The following is an 18,398-nucleotide window of genomic DNA, read 5'->3' on the forward strand; positions in this document are numbered from 1 at the left end:
CGCGGGAGGCGGGCTCAGGGCTGCCTCGCCGCCAATCACCAAAGGAGGGTCGTGGTCAGAACGCCCGACGCCAATCCCGGAACAGCGAGGGGCATGGCAGAAGGAAACCTGCGCCCAATCACACAGAGCTGTGAAGGCAGGCGAGTGGACGGGGCGGGGATAGACTACCGGGCGGCCAATTGTGGAGCCTTGCACGTTGAGAGAGGCCCCGCCCCTGCGTCGGAAAGCGCGGGGGCAAGGGAAGGTCACGTGCCACCGTCGGATGGTGTGAGGGCGGTAAAGCCGGAAGTGGCCCGGGCAGAGCGGAGCAGTAAGATTTGAGGGGGGTAGGATCTGCTTGATGGGCGGGGCCAGGGGGCGTGGGAGCGCGAGCTCGGGGGAGTGTGGCGGTTGGCGGCCCTGTGGTGGGGGCGGGGCAGAGGGGGCAGTGATGGTGGCTGTAGTACAACCTCCAGCCCGTAGGTGGTGCTGTGTGTAACATGGCCAGCCGTGGGGGCGGGGCAAACACGTCTCTCCAGGGGAGCGCAGCGGCCTGTTGGAGCCTGGGGCAGAGGCCTGAGGTGCTTGCAGCCTCCTGGCGGCCGGCCACGTGGGCGGAGGACAGGGCCCCACTGGTGCCGCAGGAGGGCAGCACAGGTCGCAGGCTCGATGGCGTGATGCTCCTCCCTGGCCCCGGAAGCTCAGCTGCGCCAGGGCGGGCAGACGGCGGGACGTTGCTGCAAAACGCCGCCCGGAACCTGGAGGCGTCCCGAGGTCGTCTTTCGTTTCTGCTCCGGGGAAGACGGCCGAGCATACCTTTAAATCCGTTGCCTGTAATGACAGCAGTCACAAGGATGACCGTGAAAGAGTTCTGGCAAGGCCGGATGCCTGCTCTGTACCTCAGAGAAATGCGGGGTATGAAAGGGTGCGTGCTTGCCAGAGAAGTCAAGGACGAGGGAAATCTGTGGAATCTTTTACAGCCGCTTTGCAGGCCTTGGCAGAAGGTTCTGATTTGAAGGCTATAAAACATGAAAATATCAGAGGTAGACTGGTTATTGGTCTTGGAGATAAAAACACCTCACAGCAGCTATAATTAAAGACCAATTTGACCTTATACACAGGCTAACTACAAAACCCTTCAGACTAAATGCACAACATATGGAAAAAGTCATAGCCCATGAGATGTGTGTTCAGCCAAAGGTGCAAGATGTAACAAATACACAAAATATGGACACTTTGCAGGCGTTTGTTGTACTGAGGCAGTCAAGAGCCATTATTTCTGGGCTCTATCAAGTGTGATGACAGACCCTGCCTAGAGAGTGAAACTGAATATTCATGGAAAGACCATTGAGCTGAAAATTGACTCAGGAGCAGATGTGAAAGTCATTCCAGAAGGGATGTATAATCACCTTGAAGTCCTCCCAGAGCTGAAATCGCTTGACACAATCCTGACTAGCCCTGGAGGTACTGTGAAGTGTATGGACCAGTTCACCATAGAAACAACTTACAAAGACAAAAGCTTTGCATTCAGAGTGTATATGATCAAAGGACCAAACACCAACAACCTTCTCAGCTGCAGCATGGAAGCCATGATGGGCCTAATGAGAAAAGTGGCAGAACTTCTTGGAGTATTTGGTATTGGAGTTTTGGAAGGAGTCTGAGTATAAATAACGTTAAGAGGCAGTGTTGAAACATATAGTGTATGTACACCTGTGAGGATTCCTATGGTGTTGCTTCATAAAGTGGAAACTGAGTTCAAGAGAATGGAATAGATTGGCTTAATCGAGAAAATCTCTGAGCCAACATCATGATGTACACAGTGGTACCAATTATAAAGAAAAATGGAAAAATACAAAACTTTGTGTAGAGCCTTATGAAATAGGCATTAATGAGAACATGGATGGAATCATAAAATTAAAACAATAAAATGGAATCCAGGCTCTCACCGGCATTAGGACCACAGTGGCAGGCAGGCAGGGCGGGCTGCATGGCTGAGCTACGTGCAGCCACTGGAGGTAAGAGACCAGTGGTGTGAGGAGGAAGTGCAGGTGGCACTTGTGGATGCTGTGGAGGCATACAGACCAGCGTCAGAAGAGATACTATACCAGCTACAAAGAGCAATCTCAACAGACATGCAACTTCAACAAATTCTTAGTTACATTAGGGCCAGCTGGCCCAAATATCTGGAGGAAGTGACAAGAGATTATTTTGTGGTACGTGGACAATTAAGCAAATCAACTTGACAAATGATTAAAGGTGATTACATTGTAATTCCAAATGAAGTGAGAGGAAATATCCTAAACTTCATCCACAAAGTCCCCAAGGACTAACTAAATGCAGTGAATGGGCCATCCAGTCAATGTGGTGGCCGGGTATCAGCAAAGACATAAAGAATTAGTATCTGCATGTGAATGTTACAGAATTAACAACACAAAGGATCTTTAATAACAACACCTCTATCAGGCAGATGTTGGAAGAGACTAGTTGCAGATTTATGCAAATTCAGAAGACATAATTACCTGATCATAGTGGACTGTTTTCTTAGGTTTTTCAAGTACCTTATTTCTATGTAGCTAACATCTTGCAGTGTTATCAAGAAACTGAAGTGCACGTTTGTTCATTTCCGTTTTCCGGAACAACTAGTGATGAACAACAGACCACGGTTCACCACAGTGGAATTTAAGTAATTCCAAATGAAATATGATTTTGACCATATTACTAGCAGCCCACATTACCCACAAGTGAATGGAGAGGCTGAGAGGGCTAGCAGACAGCCAAGAAAATCCTAAAACAGGAAGGTTCATTTGTTGATCTTCTGAGCTACAGATGAATGCAGATAGCAGCCACTGGTACAGTACAACTGCTGATGGAAAGATAACTCAGAACTACTGTTCCAACTTTGGAAAAGAATCTACAGTAGAACCTCAGAGTTATGAACACCAGAGTTACGTTCTGATCAGTCAACCGCTCACCTCATTTGGAACTGAAAGTACACAATCAGCAGCAGCAGAGACAAACAAACAAACAAACAAAAAAGCAAATACAGTACATTATTAAACGTAAACTACTAAAAATTAAAAGGCAAGCAGCATTTTTCTTCTGCATAGTAAAGTTTCAAAGCTTTATTGAGTCAACGCTCTGTTGTAAACTTTTGAAAGAACCACCGTAATGTTTTGTTCAGAGTTACGAACATTTCAGAGTTACAAACAATCTCCATTCCTGAGGTGTTTGTAAGTCTGAGGTTCTGCTGTATCTCCAAAGTGACCAGGTGTGAAGATAGTAGCCAAACTGGATAAAAAGGCAAAAGGAGTTTATGAACACTCTTATAGCAGACGTCATTCAGAGAGCTGCCGGATCTGGAACCTGGTGACTGTGTTTGTGTCCAACTGGATGGAGAAAAAGCATGGGCAGCTCCAGCTGTTGTAAAGAAAAAGAATATGTTGTCCAGACCATATGTGATTGAGACAGATAATGGAGAGTTCAACAGAAACTGCTGACATTTCAGTTTGTTCCTCAGAAGTAACAATCAACAGAGCGAACTCTACGGATGGTTCATGCAGAACAAAAAGAAGATCACTCAAAAATTCAAAACGGATTAGATACAATCATTGCAACTAATGGACAACCAGATGACCAAGTTGTTACTTGTTAGTGTTGTGTAATCAGAAAACCAGTCTGACGCAGAGAGACTGGACTTTAGAGATATGTGATACTGTAACTTTTATAAATGGTAGGAATGTAAAATTAAAATGGGAGATGTAATGGAATGTTAAACTGTTTTATACTATTCAGCAACTACGTGGCACTGTGTGTAAAATACCTTTCCTGAGATGCTAACAATAATACTCAGAAGTGCTTTAAACTTTAGTGTTTAAACTGCAGTGTTTCTCAAGGACTGGTCTGTGGACTGGTGCCGGTCCTTGAGATCTCCCTGACAGCTTAGGAAGGCAGCAAGCTGGTCCCTGATATCAAAGAGTTTGAGAAACGCTACATTAAAATATCTTTAAAAGAACACATTACTTGCTTGTATCTCCATGATGGAAGTTCTGTAGCCAGTCTAAGGGTATGTCTACACTGCCCACATTACTCCGTGGCTGCGGCAGAACTGTGACGTGGGCAGTGTAGACACGCTTCATCGCTGGGGGAGAGATCTCCCAGTGATAAAAAAAACCAACACCCCAAACGAGCGGTGGTAGCTTACTGGCGCTTTTCAGTGCTAAAACTTTTGTCCCTCAGGGGGCTGTTTTTTCACACCTTCTGAACAACTAAAGTTTTAGCGCTGAAAGTGGCAGTGTAGACGTAGCCTTAATCTGGTATAGAAGCCTGACCTACTACTAGCAGCCCTACAACCGACTGTGTACAAGGAGTACATGACAGTGACAAAGCAGGTCAGGGGGGTGAGGGATGGGAGGCTGCCTATAGTGGGTGGTGGGGCAGGGGTATGAAGAGCAGTGTGTGTGTGTGATGGGTAGGGAGCTGCCTATAGGGTCTTTCTCTGTGCTAAGGGTCTTTCTAAGATGAGTTTCAGTGAAGTCACACAAATGAGGGTCATTCTTGTCAGTTGCCAGCTTGTGCAGATCAAGGAGTGACTGGTTCACATTCTTTTCATTCAATTTTCGGTCCTGTGTGGAGAAGGACCAGGAAAATGTTCACCTCTTTTTAGCATAATTAAAAAACTCTTTTTTCAGATACAAAAGAATGTGTTTTTGTATGTACATGTTATATAAATGAGATGATGTTCTGTGTTTTAACTTGATTATTGTGCTTGAGGCATAGAACTTGGGTCAGTAACTGTAAATGTTACCTCCTCCCCCCACCCGCAAAAGTGAGGTAAAATGAGCGAACAGAAGGATCCCCGTCCAAACAAAAATGGAAGTGAAACCCTGTGAATTACTTAGAAGAAGGATAGCTCAGGAGTTTAGTACACTTACTTGGGACATAGCAGATTTGTGCCTCAGATCCCCATTGGATAATAGCACGTTCCTACCTCATAGTAGTGTTGTGAGCATAAATGCATTAAAGATTGTGAGGTGCTCAGATACTACAGTAATAGGGACCATATAAGTATCTATGATTGACTGATAAAAACTAAATAAACAATTTAAAACATTTCAGATACAGAAGTCTCCTAGTTATTGGAGAGCAACAAATACATAAAAAATCAATACATAAGAGAGAAATAGAATGGCAAGAGAGAGCAAAAATTTGGTGCAGATAGTTGGAGATAACTGCAAAGGCAGCTGAAATGTAGCTCTGTGCTAAAGACAAACTTCCTGGCACTGAAGCTGTGGCCCAGTGTCATTGTTGCAGAAAGCTAATGAACTAACAGAAATGGAGGAAGTGGAAGAGCATTTACCGCTGAAAACTGGGGATGTTATCAGTGGTAGGAAACAGCTCTGCTGGCTAGAGAGACAGGAAATTGACTATGAAGGTGCTGAACTAAAATCTCTGTCTGACTTTGCTTAAAGGAACAGAGTGGGAGAAAAGCAGACAAGCCAAAAAACCACCACCTACCAGTCCATATTCTGCCTTCAGTTACAACGGTGTAAACCTAGTGGGGGTTACTCTGGATTTATACTAGTGTGAATGAGAGGAGAATTTTGCCCCCAATCCCTACAAAAATGACATATGTTATCTTCATCACCATTGTTTTGTTGGATTTAATTTGTTATATGATGTAAAGATGAGCCTTAGGTAGTAGCACGGGCATTTTTCTATATGATGTATCTGTGCAATATTGATGTATTATAAATAAGCTTTTATTTTTGTTTATGGTGTCAAATTCTATCCTTTAGATCATAGAGGACAGGCAGACTTTTCAGTGATTTGGACTTACAAATAAATTAAAAGCAAATCATGTATCACACAGCTTTAAACCATTTTTCTGCAATCCTTTTTTTCTTCTTAATATAGGGCCTGACCCTGTGGCTCGTTCATGGAGCTGCCGCTGTTCTCAGTGGGAGTTCTGTACATGGAAAAACTGCAGGACTGGGCCATCTGACATATAGAGTCAAATTCTACCCTTAACATTCTGGACAATCCTGTGTCAGTGAGGAGGCTATGGCTCTGCTCTTGCTCTCATTGTAGTCATGGCAAAAGTGGTACAGAATTGGACCTAAAGGGAGGGAACAGTATGTTTAAAATCTTGTACATTTTTAGCTCTTTGGGAGTGTCAGATGAATGCACCTGCATCTAGTTATTTTAGCTGTTATATTTGTACAAAGAGATAACTCAGTAATTACTCTCTTTAATGTCTTCTAGGGTGTTTGAAGTTAATTCACATGTCATCAAAAAACTCAGCCATTACTGTTCGCCTGGTTCGCTCCTTTGAGCACCGTAATTTCAGACCTGTGGTGTATCATGGAGTTAACTTGGACCAAACTGTAAAGCAGTTCATTACATTTGTAAGGAATGGTAAGGCCACTGTTATTCTTACACACTCATTTTGTCCCTATACTTTGCTGTCTGTGCGTAAGCAGGTGTAGAAGAGCAAATGAATGGGAAAACTCTTGTGGCTCCATTAAAGCTGCCAGCTCCACATGTCCCCCTTTGGGCTGCCGGGGATGAACGGTGCAGGGGCTGGGAAGCCAGGGATCCATGGGGGATTTGGCTCTTGATCCACAGGGGATGCGCAACTACATTTAGGCATTACCTCCCTCTGCACTGCACTAGAAATCCCCGTGATCAGTCATGGCAAGACCGGTGGCTGTGCTGCAGTTGGCTCACTGGCCCAAGCTCCATGGGCTGCATTGTCGGGCAGCTACTCAAAAAGCATTAGGGACGTATGCCATCTAGCGAATCTCTGGTCACTGTTCCCACATGACTAGGGGCTACGCCAGTATTTGGCAGAGGGGGAAAGCAAAGGGGGGTCTCATGTGAATGGGGAGGAAGTGTTCTGTGTAGTTATTTTCAATGATGGAAGGCACCACTATATGAGTGTGTGCTCTGGGAATTTTTCTTCCAGGCTGAGTTCTGTCAGCCAGAAATGCACACAGGCACTCAGCATCTCCTGGAGTTGCTCAGCACCAAGCAAGATTGAGCCCATAAAGGAGCTAATTTTCAGCAGTGCGGTTTCCTTTTGGGAGCTGGTTAGCAGTCTCTTTTTCCACATCCGATTCATTTGTGTGTCAGTTGTTTGGGGGCAATTTGCAAATGGGGATGCAGGACTTCTGCCCCTATGAAAATGTTAATAGGATACACATGACAGTAGAGCTTTGGAGGATCAGACTTCAAGGGTCTGATCCTGCACACCTTTCCTTAACATTATACATGTGGGTAGTCCCACTGAAGTCAATGGGGCAACTCACACAAGTAAAGTGTACCATAGAATTTGCAGGATCTGGGCTCAGAGTTGTACCGGTGGCTCTTCTACTTTTGATGCTAAGACAAGTTTCCTGATTTGAGATTTATTTCAAAGTTCAAATTCAGAGTGCAAGCTTCATGAAGTAATCATTTAAAAATATAAAAAGAAAATTGTTACAATCCTTTTCATGTAGTCTCTTTATTTTTAATAGATGTGTCTTTAAGAACAGGACTTCCACCTCCCTTTAAAAAATACAAATATGGTATGTAATTTTTCTTATTTTTTAAGAAATGTGTGTACAGTATGTTGTACCAGTTCTCATGTTATTTAACTGCATTACAGTTATTTCCATCTAAATATAGTAAGTCAGGACTAGTTTCCTGAAAAGAGCTGTGACACACACACATGCCCCCACATACACCCACACATTTTGCAGCTGCTTTCAGGAAACAACTAGTCAAGCTAATGGTTAATTTGGCACAGCCCTACTGCGAATGTCATACACACACCATTAGCTTTACATCTTGTGTCTACAAAACCCAACAATTATTATGAACTTCTGTATTCACTTCAGAATTAGGCAGCACATTACACATTTTGCTGCTAATTGGCAAAGGCATTTTGGGATATTAATTTTTTATCATTTTTGTAAGTGCCTTTTAAACTCTGTTTCCATTCTGCAGAGCAGCTTGTGACCCACAGTACTTTGAAATCACAGTCCTCTTCGTGCTTATGCATTTCAATATCCAGCTACTAATTGTGAGGTCACAAGGGATGGCCAAGAAGGAGCTAAAGGCACCGAGTGGAAAATATTTAGATTTATGTACTTAAAGAATTTACATAATATTAAACAAGAGGAGGAGGAAAACATGGCTCAGGTAAATAGGAAAGCTCCTAAATGTAAATTTCGGATGAAATGAAATAGCCTGGGCTAAAATTTAAATCTGATTCTGTGCTCTAATAATTTTTGCAAGTAATGCTGCTCACATGCAAGTTTCCTTGGTGTAAGCAGGTAGACAGCATCATACTTTGAATAGAACACGCTCTATATAGTCCAGATTTATGCCTTTTCTGGGATTTGGCTTTAATTATGCTGTTTGGTGACTAGAGCAAAAGTGGTGCAATGGGTGACAGCAGGGCATGCAGGTATACAGCATAAAGAATAACTCAAATGACAATAAAACACTTTCCCTGAGACATAAACCTCTCCTAAGATGACCTGTTCCATAAACCTGTCTCCTTACAGATACCTCTCTGCCACCAATGCCATTCCCACCTCCCTCTGTCCAAGGTGGAGTTAGCAAACCACATCTACCACACTGATAAAGCATCTCCCTGTGTGGGGCGCACATATAATTCCTGTGAATGGTGCTGGGAATTACACACCTATATCAAGAGACTAAACTGGCATAGGGCCTATTTCTCCATTCACACTGATGGGGAATGTTAGGAGGCTTATTCCTTCACCCGCTTCCTTCCCTGGTCCTTCTCGCATGAACAGAGAGCAACAATACCCGAAGTCCAAAGGTGCAAACAATTTGATGTTTATTGGGGTGAACTTCCAGCAAGCATGATTCCAGTTTCCTTCCTTAGTGTCCTCCTTCCCAGCTCTGACACCACAGAGCCTTACACCTGTGTCCTTGTTCCCATTCCTGCCCTTAACAAAACATGATTCCAATTTCCTCACCCACATTCCCTGTTCCCATCTCCCCCTTTAGCAAAACATGATTCCAATTTCCTCACCCCCATTCCCTGTTCCCATCTCCCCCACCCACACCCACCCCCTCCCACCCACACCCACAGAGTTTTCATGCACACCCACCAAAGCAACAATCTGATCCCCCAGAGCTACCCCAAGGCTCAGTGTTCCCATCATTCCTCCCCTTTTCCTTTTCTTTTACCACACAAAATTCTCTTTTGCCTAAGATTTCTTGCACTGTGATTACTCTTTTTACACAACTGTACCCCGATTACACTCCCATCTTGTACAACTAGACACAACCAGGGGCAGCCAAGTTAAGTTCCAATAGAAACCCCTTCCATCCTTTAGTGATTTTGATTACATTACCCAAAAGTCAAATAATTTTGATCAGATTCTTTCTCTGCCTGCTGCCTGCAGCAGTCCCTTATAGACCATTTCTGTGGGAAAAGGGCCCATTTTCCCTCAGAATAGCTGTAAAGGCTTCTGGGGACAGAAGCGTAGTGGTGGTAGTAGCCACTCGACCTGACCCCCTTGGATAATTTAATTACCAAGCTTCCATCCAATGTGACTGCACAGAGTTGCACATACAGTTACATTGATATAACTGGGTTTTATCATTAAACAAAAACTTCCTTCTTGACATCTCACATAAGTATCCAAAGTACCCTCCATTAAAACTTCATTAAAACAAAAGAGTATGGAAAGGCAGGTTGCACTTTGAAACTTTTTTTTTTTCTTTCTCTCCACTCCCCCAGGACCAAGTCCCAGCTCCAGTCTCTAAAGGTAGTCTGTTAACTCTGCTTTTGATTATAAACCCTTTTGTGCCAAATCATCTTTCACTACCCCTAACTAATTTACAACCCTTCAGCAGCCCTTGCTGAAGCAGCATCAAACTTGAAAGATTCCTGGCAGCTTCCCATAATGCTGCCCTCACTTCAAACCACTCACAAGCGGACTGAAGTGCCTCCTTTCCCTGGAAGGCATCCAGTCCCCATGGGCAGGGACCTTCTTCTACTACCCATATACCAAGGAGGGTGGGCTCCTCAGCCACCCCCCATCCCTCTGGGTCCCCTAACACTTCCTCCATTTCCTTTTTAATCTCATCCCAGGTTGACCCCTGCACCTGGTATGGGCCCTGGTTCTTCTTTATCCATTTATCCAAAAAATCCTTTACTCTGGCTTGCCAGAACCTGCAACTACCATCACAAGAGTTCGCGATACCCCCTCCAAGCAGCTGCGCGGACTGTTGGGGAGGGGGACTTACAGGCTGCCACTCACCTATCCAATGCGATGCATCCGAGTCACGGCACCAAGATGTTAGGGGGCTTATTCCTTCACCCGCTTCCTTCCCTGGTCCTTCTCGCATGAACAGAGAGCAACAATACCCGAAGTCCAAAGGTGCAAACAATTTGATGTTTATTGGGGTGAACTTCCAGCAAGCATGATTCCAGTTTCTTTCCTTAGTGTCCTCCTTCCCAGCTCTGACACCACAGAGTCTTACACCTGTGTCCTTGTTCCCATTCCTGCCCTTAACAAAACATGATTCCAATTTCCTCACCCTCATTCCCTGTTCCCATCTCCCCCTTTAGCAAAACATGATTCCAATTTCCTCACCCCCATTCCCTGTTCCCATCTCCCCCACCCACACCCACCCCCTCCCACCCACACCCACAGAGTTTTCATGCACACCCACCAAAGCAATAATCTGATCCCCCAGAGCCACCCCAAGGCTCAGTGTTCCCATCAAGGAATCAGGAGGTGAAAAATGGGAGCAAGTGGGAAATGTGTCGGGGATTGGAGTTTAATTTGTTAATGTCTCTATCTTCAACTTGTTTCTCTGAATTTAGAGGATAGATGTGAATATTTTATTGTTTAAGGACTTACAATTCTAGAGATTTGAAACATCTGTCTTTGGAGTGCTGTTCTTCCCTTTGGTGGCAAATGAAGGAGACCTGTGCTATCATTTTATTCTTTATGCTGTGATATACCTGCAGGTCCATGCACAACTTTTGGTCTAGTCACCACACATGGTATCAGGGGAGATTTGCTGTGCGCATGTGCTTGTGGACATTTGGCTAATTGCTATTCAGAAGATTGAACAAAATACTGTACAATCAAGGGAACATAACTACACCAGTGCAGCAGTTTGATTCCTGTTACACTAGCTCAGCCTTAGCCTCTCAGCTTTAGGTGCCAGTCATGCTGAGTTTGCATGTAAGGAAACAAAACCAAGCTGCTGATCTTTCCTCTGAGGCCTACCCTCTCTCCTTGACTTCTCTACTGTGGTAGTGGGTAGCACCACCATCCTCCTCATCACATGGGCCTTTCATCTGGGCTTCTCCTGTAATTCTGCCTTCTTTTGGTTCTCTCAGCCCATCACTGTACAAATCTTGCTGCTTCTTCTTGGGCAGCATCATAAAGGGCCAGCCTTACCCCCACTCTGACTCATCCCATCTAGACCCTGCTTGCCCCTCACCTTGACTTATATGTTTCTTTGTATTACGGTAGCACCTAGGAGCCCCAGTCATGGACCAGGAGCACATTTTGCTAGGCGCTGTACAAACAGAATGAAAAGGTGGTGCCTACCCCAAAGAGCATCCAGTCTAAGTTGTGCAACCTCCTCCAGTCTGGCTTGACTGTTGCTGCCTCATTTCCTCAGATTCATTAAAAATGCTGCTTTCAAACTCATCTTCTTGGCGCTTCACTTGGACTAAAGCCCCCTCCTCTTTGTCTCTCATTGGCTCAACCTTCTCCACTGCATCTTACCTAAAATTCTTGTTCTCACTGTCAGAACCCTTCACTGTTTAGTTTCTTCCTGTCTATCCATCCTACTGTCATCTTACTGTTAAGTTGACTCTGCCTGTGTGGCACCTACGATGTCAGCCTTGGTCGCCCACTTGTCTGCTTCTTTCCCTTTTGCACCTTTTCCTGTGCATATTAGGCAATATGAGGCAAAGCCACCATGTTATCCTCCTTTGAATCCCTCCTTAAAACACACCTCTACCATGTTTCCCACAGAGAACTGTCATCTGATAATGGCTGGGCAGGTTGAAAGCTGTGATTTCTGCTTCTGATTGGCTTACTCCATCTACAAATTGTACAGACAGCTCGTCTATACTAAAGCATCCCATTATTTTTACTTCACTCCCTCCAGCCTTTTGTTTGTCTGACACATGTCACGTTTTGTCTGTTAGATTGTAAACACTTTGGAGGCAGGGACTGCCATTTACCACATGTCGGTACAGTGCCTAGCACAATGGAGACCCAAACTGGTGCAGTCCTCTAGGCTCTACCCAATACAAATAATACAAAGAATTGTCATCTGAATTCATTACACTTTAGTACCTCATGACAGTATTTTATATCAACAGTCACAAAAGGCCTGTTACTATAAACACAAAGTAAAATTTATTTATGTGCTCAAGTGAGTTTGGGGTAAAATGGTTAGCGAAAGCAAATGGGAGGAGGTGAGGCTTTAGCCTGGATTTGAAGATGCTGATATTTTATCTACATGGTGGAGCTGGAACAGCCTCTCTTTAATAGGGCAAATGGTTAAATGCAAAAATGTCTGTGGTCAGTGGTGGAGCTGTGAACAGATAAAATCAAGAGTGACTCAGAGACTGAATGGGTAAGTAAGAAGTCAGGTCAGAGAATGGAAGTGTGAAGTTGTACTAGGATTTGAAAACCAGTAGGCTGCTTTTGGACTCCATTCATTGGGGTATAGAGCTGGCTGAGGTTAGTAAAGATCGTTGATAGTCCGCACGTTCACTTCCCAGAGATGAAAGCTTAGTACATTTTCAGTGTGATTATTTGGTCTTCTTGCAGTACCTCTGTGTAACGGTAAGATTCCAGTAAGTGATGATCAATGCACGTCTTGCTTCTAAGATATATGGGTAGTACTGCAAGTGGCACTGTATGCTAAATCTGCCTCTGTAGTGACCTTTGCAGCGGGAGAGCAAGGCAATCCAACTCTCCTTAAATGCGATGAATACAACGTACAAAATGGGCTGAAGTGATGTGTATTTTCATGGATTAAAGCCTTGTCAACAAACCTCTAATTGAGAATGTGATCTTTATTGTACCAGAGCTCTGAATACTCAGTCACACCAATTTGAAAGTTACTCTAGTCCACATTTTTTCCCCCTCTAGACTTACAAGTAGGTAAATAGCATCAAGTTTCTAGCTCCTTTGCTGAAAAAGCACTCATCCTATTTTGAGTTTGTTCAAACATAGATGTCTTGGAATTCTGCTTTTATACCTGTGTATGTAACAATAGCATCCTTTTACTGATTCTGCTCCCTGTTGTGTGTTCTGCCATCTCTGCTTATTTTAAAGTGACAAAATTAAGTTGTTACTACTTTTTTCTCCTGCTAGCAGAGCAGAGCCAACACCGTGGGAGAGCAAGTTGGGTTCTCTTTCTTCTTGTGCAGCATCAACAGATTTGTTTATAAATTTCAGTCACCTTCCTCACTGAAGATAGATTGCATGGGTATCATGGAGGGCATAGGATGAAGACAATGGGATAGCGTAAATGTCCTTGAGACCCTAATTTGCCTGACAGAACTTCTAACACAGGTGGTAATACTCACAAAGAAAAGAACCTAGATTGATTCTCAGATTTCAGGTTTGGATTGCAGGGCTAGCTGCTAGTGGAGAGAGTTTTGTTTTTCCCTTTTTGAACAGAGAACATTTGAAAATCCTCAAGAGATGACAAACATGGAACCCTCACAGTGCCATTGTCCAGTGTAATGAACCACATCTTAAGGGAAGTTTTGTATTTTCTTCCAGATACAATGAAGATTATTCACCAAGCACATGGATCTAAGGTACATTTGCTATCTGTTCCTTCCCCCCCCCCCTTTTATGTGTGTATACAGCTAGATCTATGCACTTCTAGAGAACATAATGGCAGAGCTAATAAAATCTGCATTTATCTTTATATTCCTATTTACTTATTTCTAGACCAATGAACTTGTAGTTAGTTTGGAGGATGATGACAAACTCATTTTAAAAGAAGACAGCACTTTGAAAGCAGCTGGAGTAGGTAGGAGTACCTTTATATTGACTGACAGTACTGATCATTGTGCTTGTCATTATACTGATAACTGGCTGATTATGTTTGGATAGTCTGCTGAAAAGTAAATGCTATTCCTGATGCTCTTTACACTACCTGGTAATTATCCAGGGAAGAAGGGGGGATAATGTACATTCACATTATTGGGCTGAGGGCAGCAGGTATGCGCACTCCAAATGCTCAGAATGCAAATTGTGATTTTTAGAAGGTATGCTTAGAATTCTGCTGAGGGTAATTTTAAATGATTGACAGATAAGATTAAGCGGACATAGTACTAATAACCTATCTGTAACATTTAAACTGATGTTTTGGTTCAAAGTTTAAGTAGAGGAACTAGTGTGGAATAATGAAATGAGATTAGATTTGTTTAATGTGCAACACAATATTCAAATTGCACAGGGCAGCACAAATAATATCATTTAGAAAGTGAGCTGAACATAGCATGTGGTTAATATCAACCTGAGTCCTTGATCTCTGACAAAAGAATGCATATGGCACATGTCTTGTGCTAATAGTGTAAAGAAATGCCTATATATGACAAATTTGATAGTCACTGGATGTCATTTTGGCTCCGTGCAAAAATGATTTTGTGGCAGCAGAGCAGCTGAGACTTTGAGGCCCAATTCGCAGGCTTTGAGATGGCACTGGTTAGTTTAGAATGTCGCTTATTTAAATCTGGTGCACAACAATCTTACGCTCTGGGTGAAAGATCACAGAGGAAGTTAGAAATGGAAGAACCCATTCAGCATTAGGCCACCTAGCCTCTCTCCAGCCAATGCAGGATTTTCCCCTACAGAGTACTATTTAGCACTTTTTCTGATCTAGTTTAAAATCCTTCAGTTCAGTGGTGCTTCCTCCACCCCCCCTTAGGAGACTATTATAAATTTTACCATTGGGGGAAAAAAAATGGAACATCAGAAAATAAATCAAGAGAGTAATTTCTTTACTCCTGGTTAATCTCATTGGGCCACACTGATCAATTCCCCTTTCTCCTTGGCATTTATACCTGATACTTTTAGTTTCTCCCCCTTTCCTCTTTGCCTGCTACCCCTTATTCTATACTGTAATCTCTCTGAGGAGAGGACACTCTCATACTATACTTATGTACTGTGCCTAGCTTAATGGGCTGCTGATATCAGGCCTTATAGAGGACTGGGCATTATTATTGAATATTAACTGTTGAACTGTTAATATTGTTGAATATTAATAATAAAAGTCAATCTTTAGTCTTCCCTGCTAACTCAATCCTTTTAACCCAGATGAAAAGCAGTTCTTCAGGAAGGAGGGTTATTGGCAGTCTGAAGACTTCAAAGTCTTGTAATTTAGTTAGTATATGCCTCTTGTCAGCATGAGTCTTACCTACCTAAGACTTGAGGTAGCCTGGCTTAGAGGTCTAGGCAAGGAGCTGGGAAACAGTGGCAGATATTTGCTTAGAGCTGCCCTCCTCTAGCGCTGTCCTCCTCCAAGACACCATTGATGAATTATTGTACATTCCTACCTTTGAAACAGGTACCATAGTCCTAGTGGTGGTATAACTTGATGCAATCTCAGTAAATTATCAGCACATCAGAGTAATCTTGTTCTGAAAACAAACTGCGATAAACTAGACTGCTTTTATTTCTCTGAATGTAGGGGAGGAGGGAATGGTTTAAGGATGGAAGAAAAGTAATTAAAACGATACCTCCATAATTATTCAGGTTAACTATATACTTAGAACAAATGCTAACTGCATCAATGCCCGACTGCTGTATGAGGTAGAATTAAGTTCTTGCTGTGTAATGTGGAATATCCTCTTAGACTTGCCAAGTTTTGAGGTTTTAGAAGAGCCGTTTTTGTGTTCTGATATATTAACGTTTACCTCAGTGTGAAAAGCTCTCTTCCACTGACTTACAGAAGCAATAGTGTAGTAAGACCTTTGGCAACTCTGTATTTTTATTTGTTTAGAGTAGATTTGCATTTCTGGTAAGTAATAAAAACATAGCAAAAGCTCTTCGGAGTAGGGACTGGTTCCATTCTATGTTTGTACAGTGTTTAGCACAATGAGGTCCAGGACTAAGACTCCTAGGCACGATGATAATATAAAGAATAAACAAAATAAGTGATGCACAGTATCATGTGACAGTAGTTCTGGTCCTGAACCTGCCTCTATTGAAATCAATTGCAAATCTCCCATTGATATGTTTAGATTTTAAATATGTTCGCTGCACAACATTTGCTAGAGGCAAACACTAGAATTTCCCTTTTCAAAAAGCCAGGAGCCCAATCCTGTGAGGTACTGAGCACCCTCCTCAACTACAAAGGATTGATTTTAGCATTCGGCAGGATTGGGCTGGAAAGATGTAAATTATGAGGCTATTAGATGAGCATCTTTAGGAAATCCTCTGTGGTGGTGATTATTATTACAGCTATTATCTAGTCAGCAAAGTTAATGTGTGCCTATTTCTAGAGCACGGATGTATGTTAATAAAGTGTTCAGCATTCATTGCAAACAATCTTGTCTTTTTCCAAGTCAAGATTCTAAAACCTCTCCTGCTCCTTTTGTATAAGACAGGCAGACTTCATTAAATTCAGGTTTAATTTAAAAAGCAAAGGCAGAACTTATTGGCTCAGCACCTTAAAGAATTCCATGTTTAATAATTGTGAAGGTTTTCCATCAGATTTGTCTCCACTCTGAATTAGTAATGTTGCTGACTTATTGTTTTAGAAGAGGAAGTCCTTGACCTGCTGGGCTGAAAGAATTGTGACTGCTCTGAACCTTTGTGGGTCCTTTAGCTGTGCCATATCCCCTGTGAATAATTAGAGGTATTTGAAGGTATTGCTGGGGAAGCCAATTTGTGTCGTTCACTTTGCATATTGTTGAAGCCTTATGAATTAATCATTAGCAGGGCAAAAAATTAACTTCTTCAGACACATATTTTGATGGGCCATGAGGGAGAATGTAAAGTGATCTGTAAAATATTCTACTAATCCTCTAAGTATTAAATTATTATACCTGCAGGCTTATTTCAGAAAAAAGAGGTTTTTTCTCCCTCCTTAACTGAATAATGGATTGAAAAAAACCCAAGCTTTGTTGTTTTCTAGGATTCTGAGAAAGAATAAATGTGCAATCTCCTAGGTTGTCCAAATTGTTTTGTAGCCTTTGGTGAAATTAGACTTGAAGGTTTCTGCAGATGTTTGTTTACATTTATATGCCAATGTTCTAGTTCTTTTTAACCAGACTAAAACACATGGTAATTGGGTCTAACGTAAAAATAAACAACGTGGTGACTAGTGATTGCCTTTAACCAAAAAGGCACCGAATGCATTCTGAGGTTCTAATTAATGTTAATAGGCTGCTATGTGGTTAATACAATAAGCATATGCTTTTATTGGGCATGCTGAATATTTATTTTTTATCCCTTTCAGCAAATGAAACTGAATTAGCGTTCTTCTGTGAAGAAGATTACAGAAACTACAAAGCTAATCCTGTTTCGGCCTGGTGACGATCCCAAGAGAGCTGGGTTTTTTTGTTTTCTCATACCCGTTTAAAACTCTTTTTTTTTCTGTTTAATGAGATTTTTTTTTTAATCAATAAATCCTAGAGGATTGCCTCACAAATGCAGCAATTTCTTTATTATATAAACTCATTTCTCTCAGGATGCTGAGATCCAGGGGGAAAAAAATCAATGACACAAATTTGCTTTCCTTTCATACATTTCCCCTCTCCCCCCTTACATCTTACAATGTAAGCAGTATAGATGAACTCAGACCTGTAACACACATTCTGGTGGTGTGATTCTACAGTGGTGGATTAAGTATAAGAGTCGTTAGCTATGTATGTAAAATCCTGTCATAATGGTATCCTTTTTTTATGGAAAAAGGAAACTTTTTATGACCAACTCACTGGATATTTTAAAGAGCTCAGTGATGGAATCCCTAGATTACAAATAATAGCTTTATTTCACTCATCTTATGTTCAGTCTGTCTTGTTTTAATGGTGCAGGCTGATTCAGTTTCATATTCTTCAGTTGTGAATGCTTTCCTTTATACTCTATATTCCAGCCCCTTTTAGTGTGATGAAACAGACAAATGACTGTTTGGAAGCTTTTGTGTTCAAGGACCAGCCTGATTGTTTTTAGCATCATTTCACAGAGATGCCTTGGTGTAAGGCGTAGCAACTTGACTTCTTGTGTGACATCAGTATGCATAAGCAGACATCAGGCATTTCTCCAAATGGTGTGAAAGCCAGTGAATGCTCCTCGGTTCAGTTCAGTATTAAAATAAAACCCGAATGATTGCGTTTCTTGTGAGGGGAGGCACAGTCTGTGGGCAGCTGTTTCCATGACAGGGAGCAATTCTTT

General features: G+C 42.5%; 2 protein-coding genes across 8 annotated transcripts in view; one reads left to right on the forward strand and one right to left on the reverse strand.

Moving 5' to 3' along the window:
* Nucleotides 1-103: 103 nt before the first annotated feature.
* The window catches only part of STEAP3 (STEAP3 metalloreductase), a 64,368-nt gene continuing 46,073 nt past the window's right edge, over nucleotides 104-18,398 (reverse strand). For 4 of the 5 annotated variants that reach the window (XM_077829699.1, XM_077829700.1, XM_077829698.1 and 1 more), the window contains exon 6: nucleotides 104-998. In XM_077829699.1, coding sequence (XP_077685825.1) covers nucleotides 119-998 — 880 coding nt within the window. In that variant the 3' untranslated portion in view covers nucleotides 104-118. Of the gene's footprint in view, nucleotides 999-1,925; nucleotides 2,044-18,398 lie in introns of all 5 variants that reach the window. The other variant, XM_077829702.1, reaches the window with a different exon arrangement.
* On the forward strand, nucleotides 175-17,664 carry C11H2orf76 (chromosome 11 C2orf76 homolog). Of its 3 annotated transcripts, XR_013347472.1 has the most exons (7): nucleotides 175-310; nucleotides 6,241-6,393; nucleotides 7,494-7,544; nucleotides 13,773-13,810; nucleotides 13,947-14,028; nucleotides 16,763-16,860; nucleotides 17,464-17,648. XR_013347472.1 is itself a non-coding variant. In XM_077829704.1 (6 exons), exons 2-6 carry the CDS (start codon nucleotides 6,261-6,263, stop codon nucleotides 17,538-17,540), a joined length of 381 nt encoding a protein of 126 aa, XP_077685830.1. In that variant the 5' UTR covers nucleotides 175-310; nucleotides 6,241-6,260; the 3' UTR covers nucleotides 17,541-17,664. The 3 variants fall into 3 exon arrangements, 2 of the variants coding, with proteins under 2 accessions (XP_077685830.1, XP_077685832.1); XM_077829704.1 differs by lacking the exon at nucleotides 16,763-16,860 and having other exon boundaries at nucleotides 17,464-17,664; XM_077829706.1 differs by having other exon boundaries at nucleotides 16,763-17,648.

This window comes from Eretmochelys imbricata, chromosome 11, assembly GCF_965152235.1.
Source record: "Eretmochelys imbricata isolate rEreImb1 chromosome 11, rEreImb1.hap1, whole genome shotgun sequence".
Lineage (NCBI taxonomy): Eukaryota > Metazoa > Chordata > Testudines > Cheloniidae > Eretmochelys > Eretmochelys imbricata.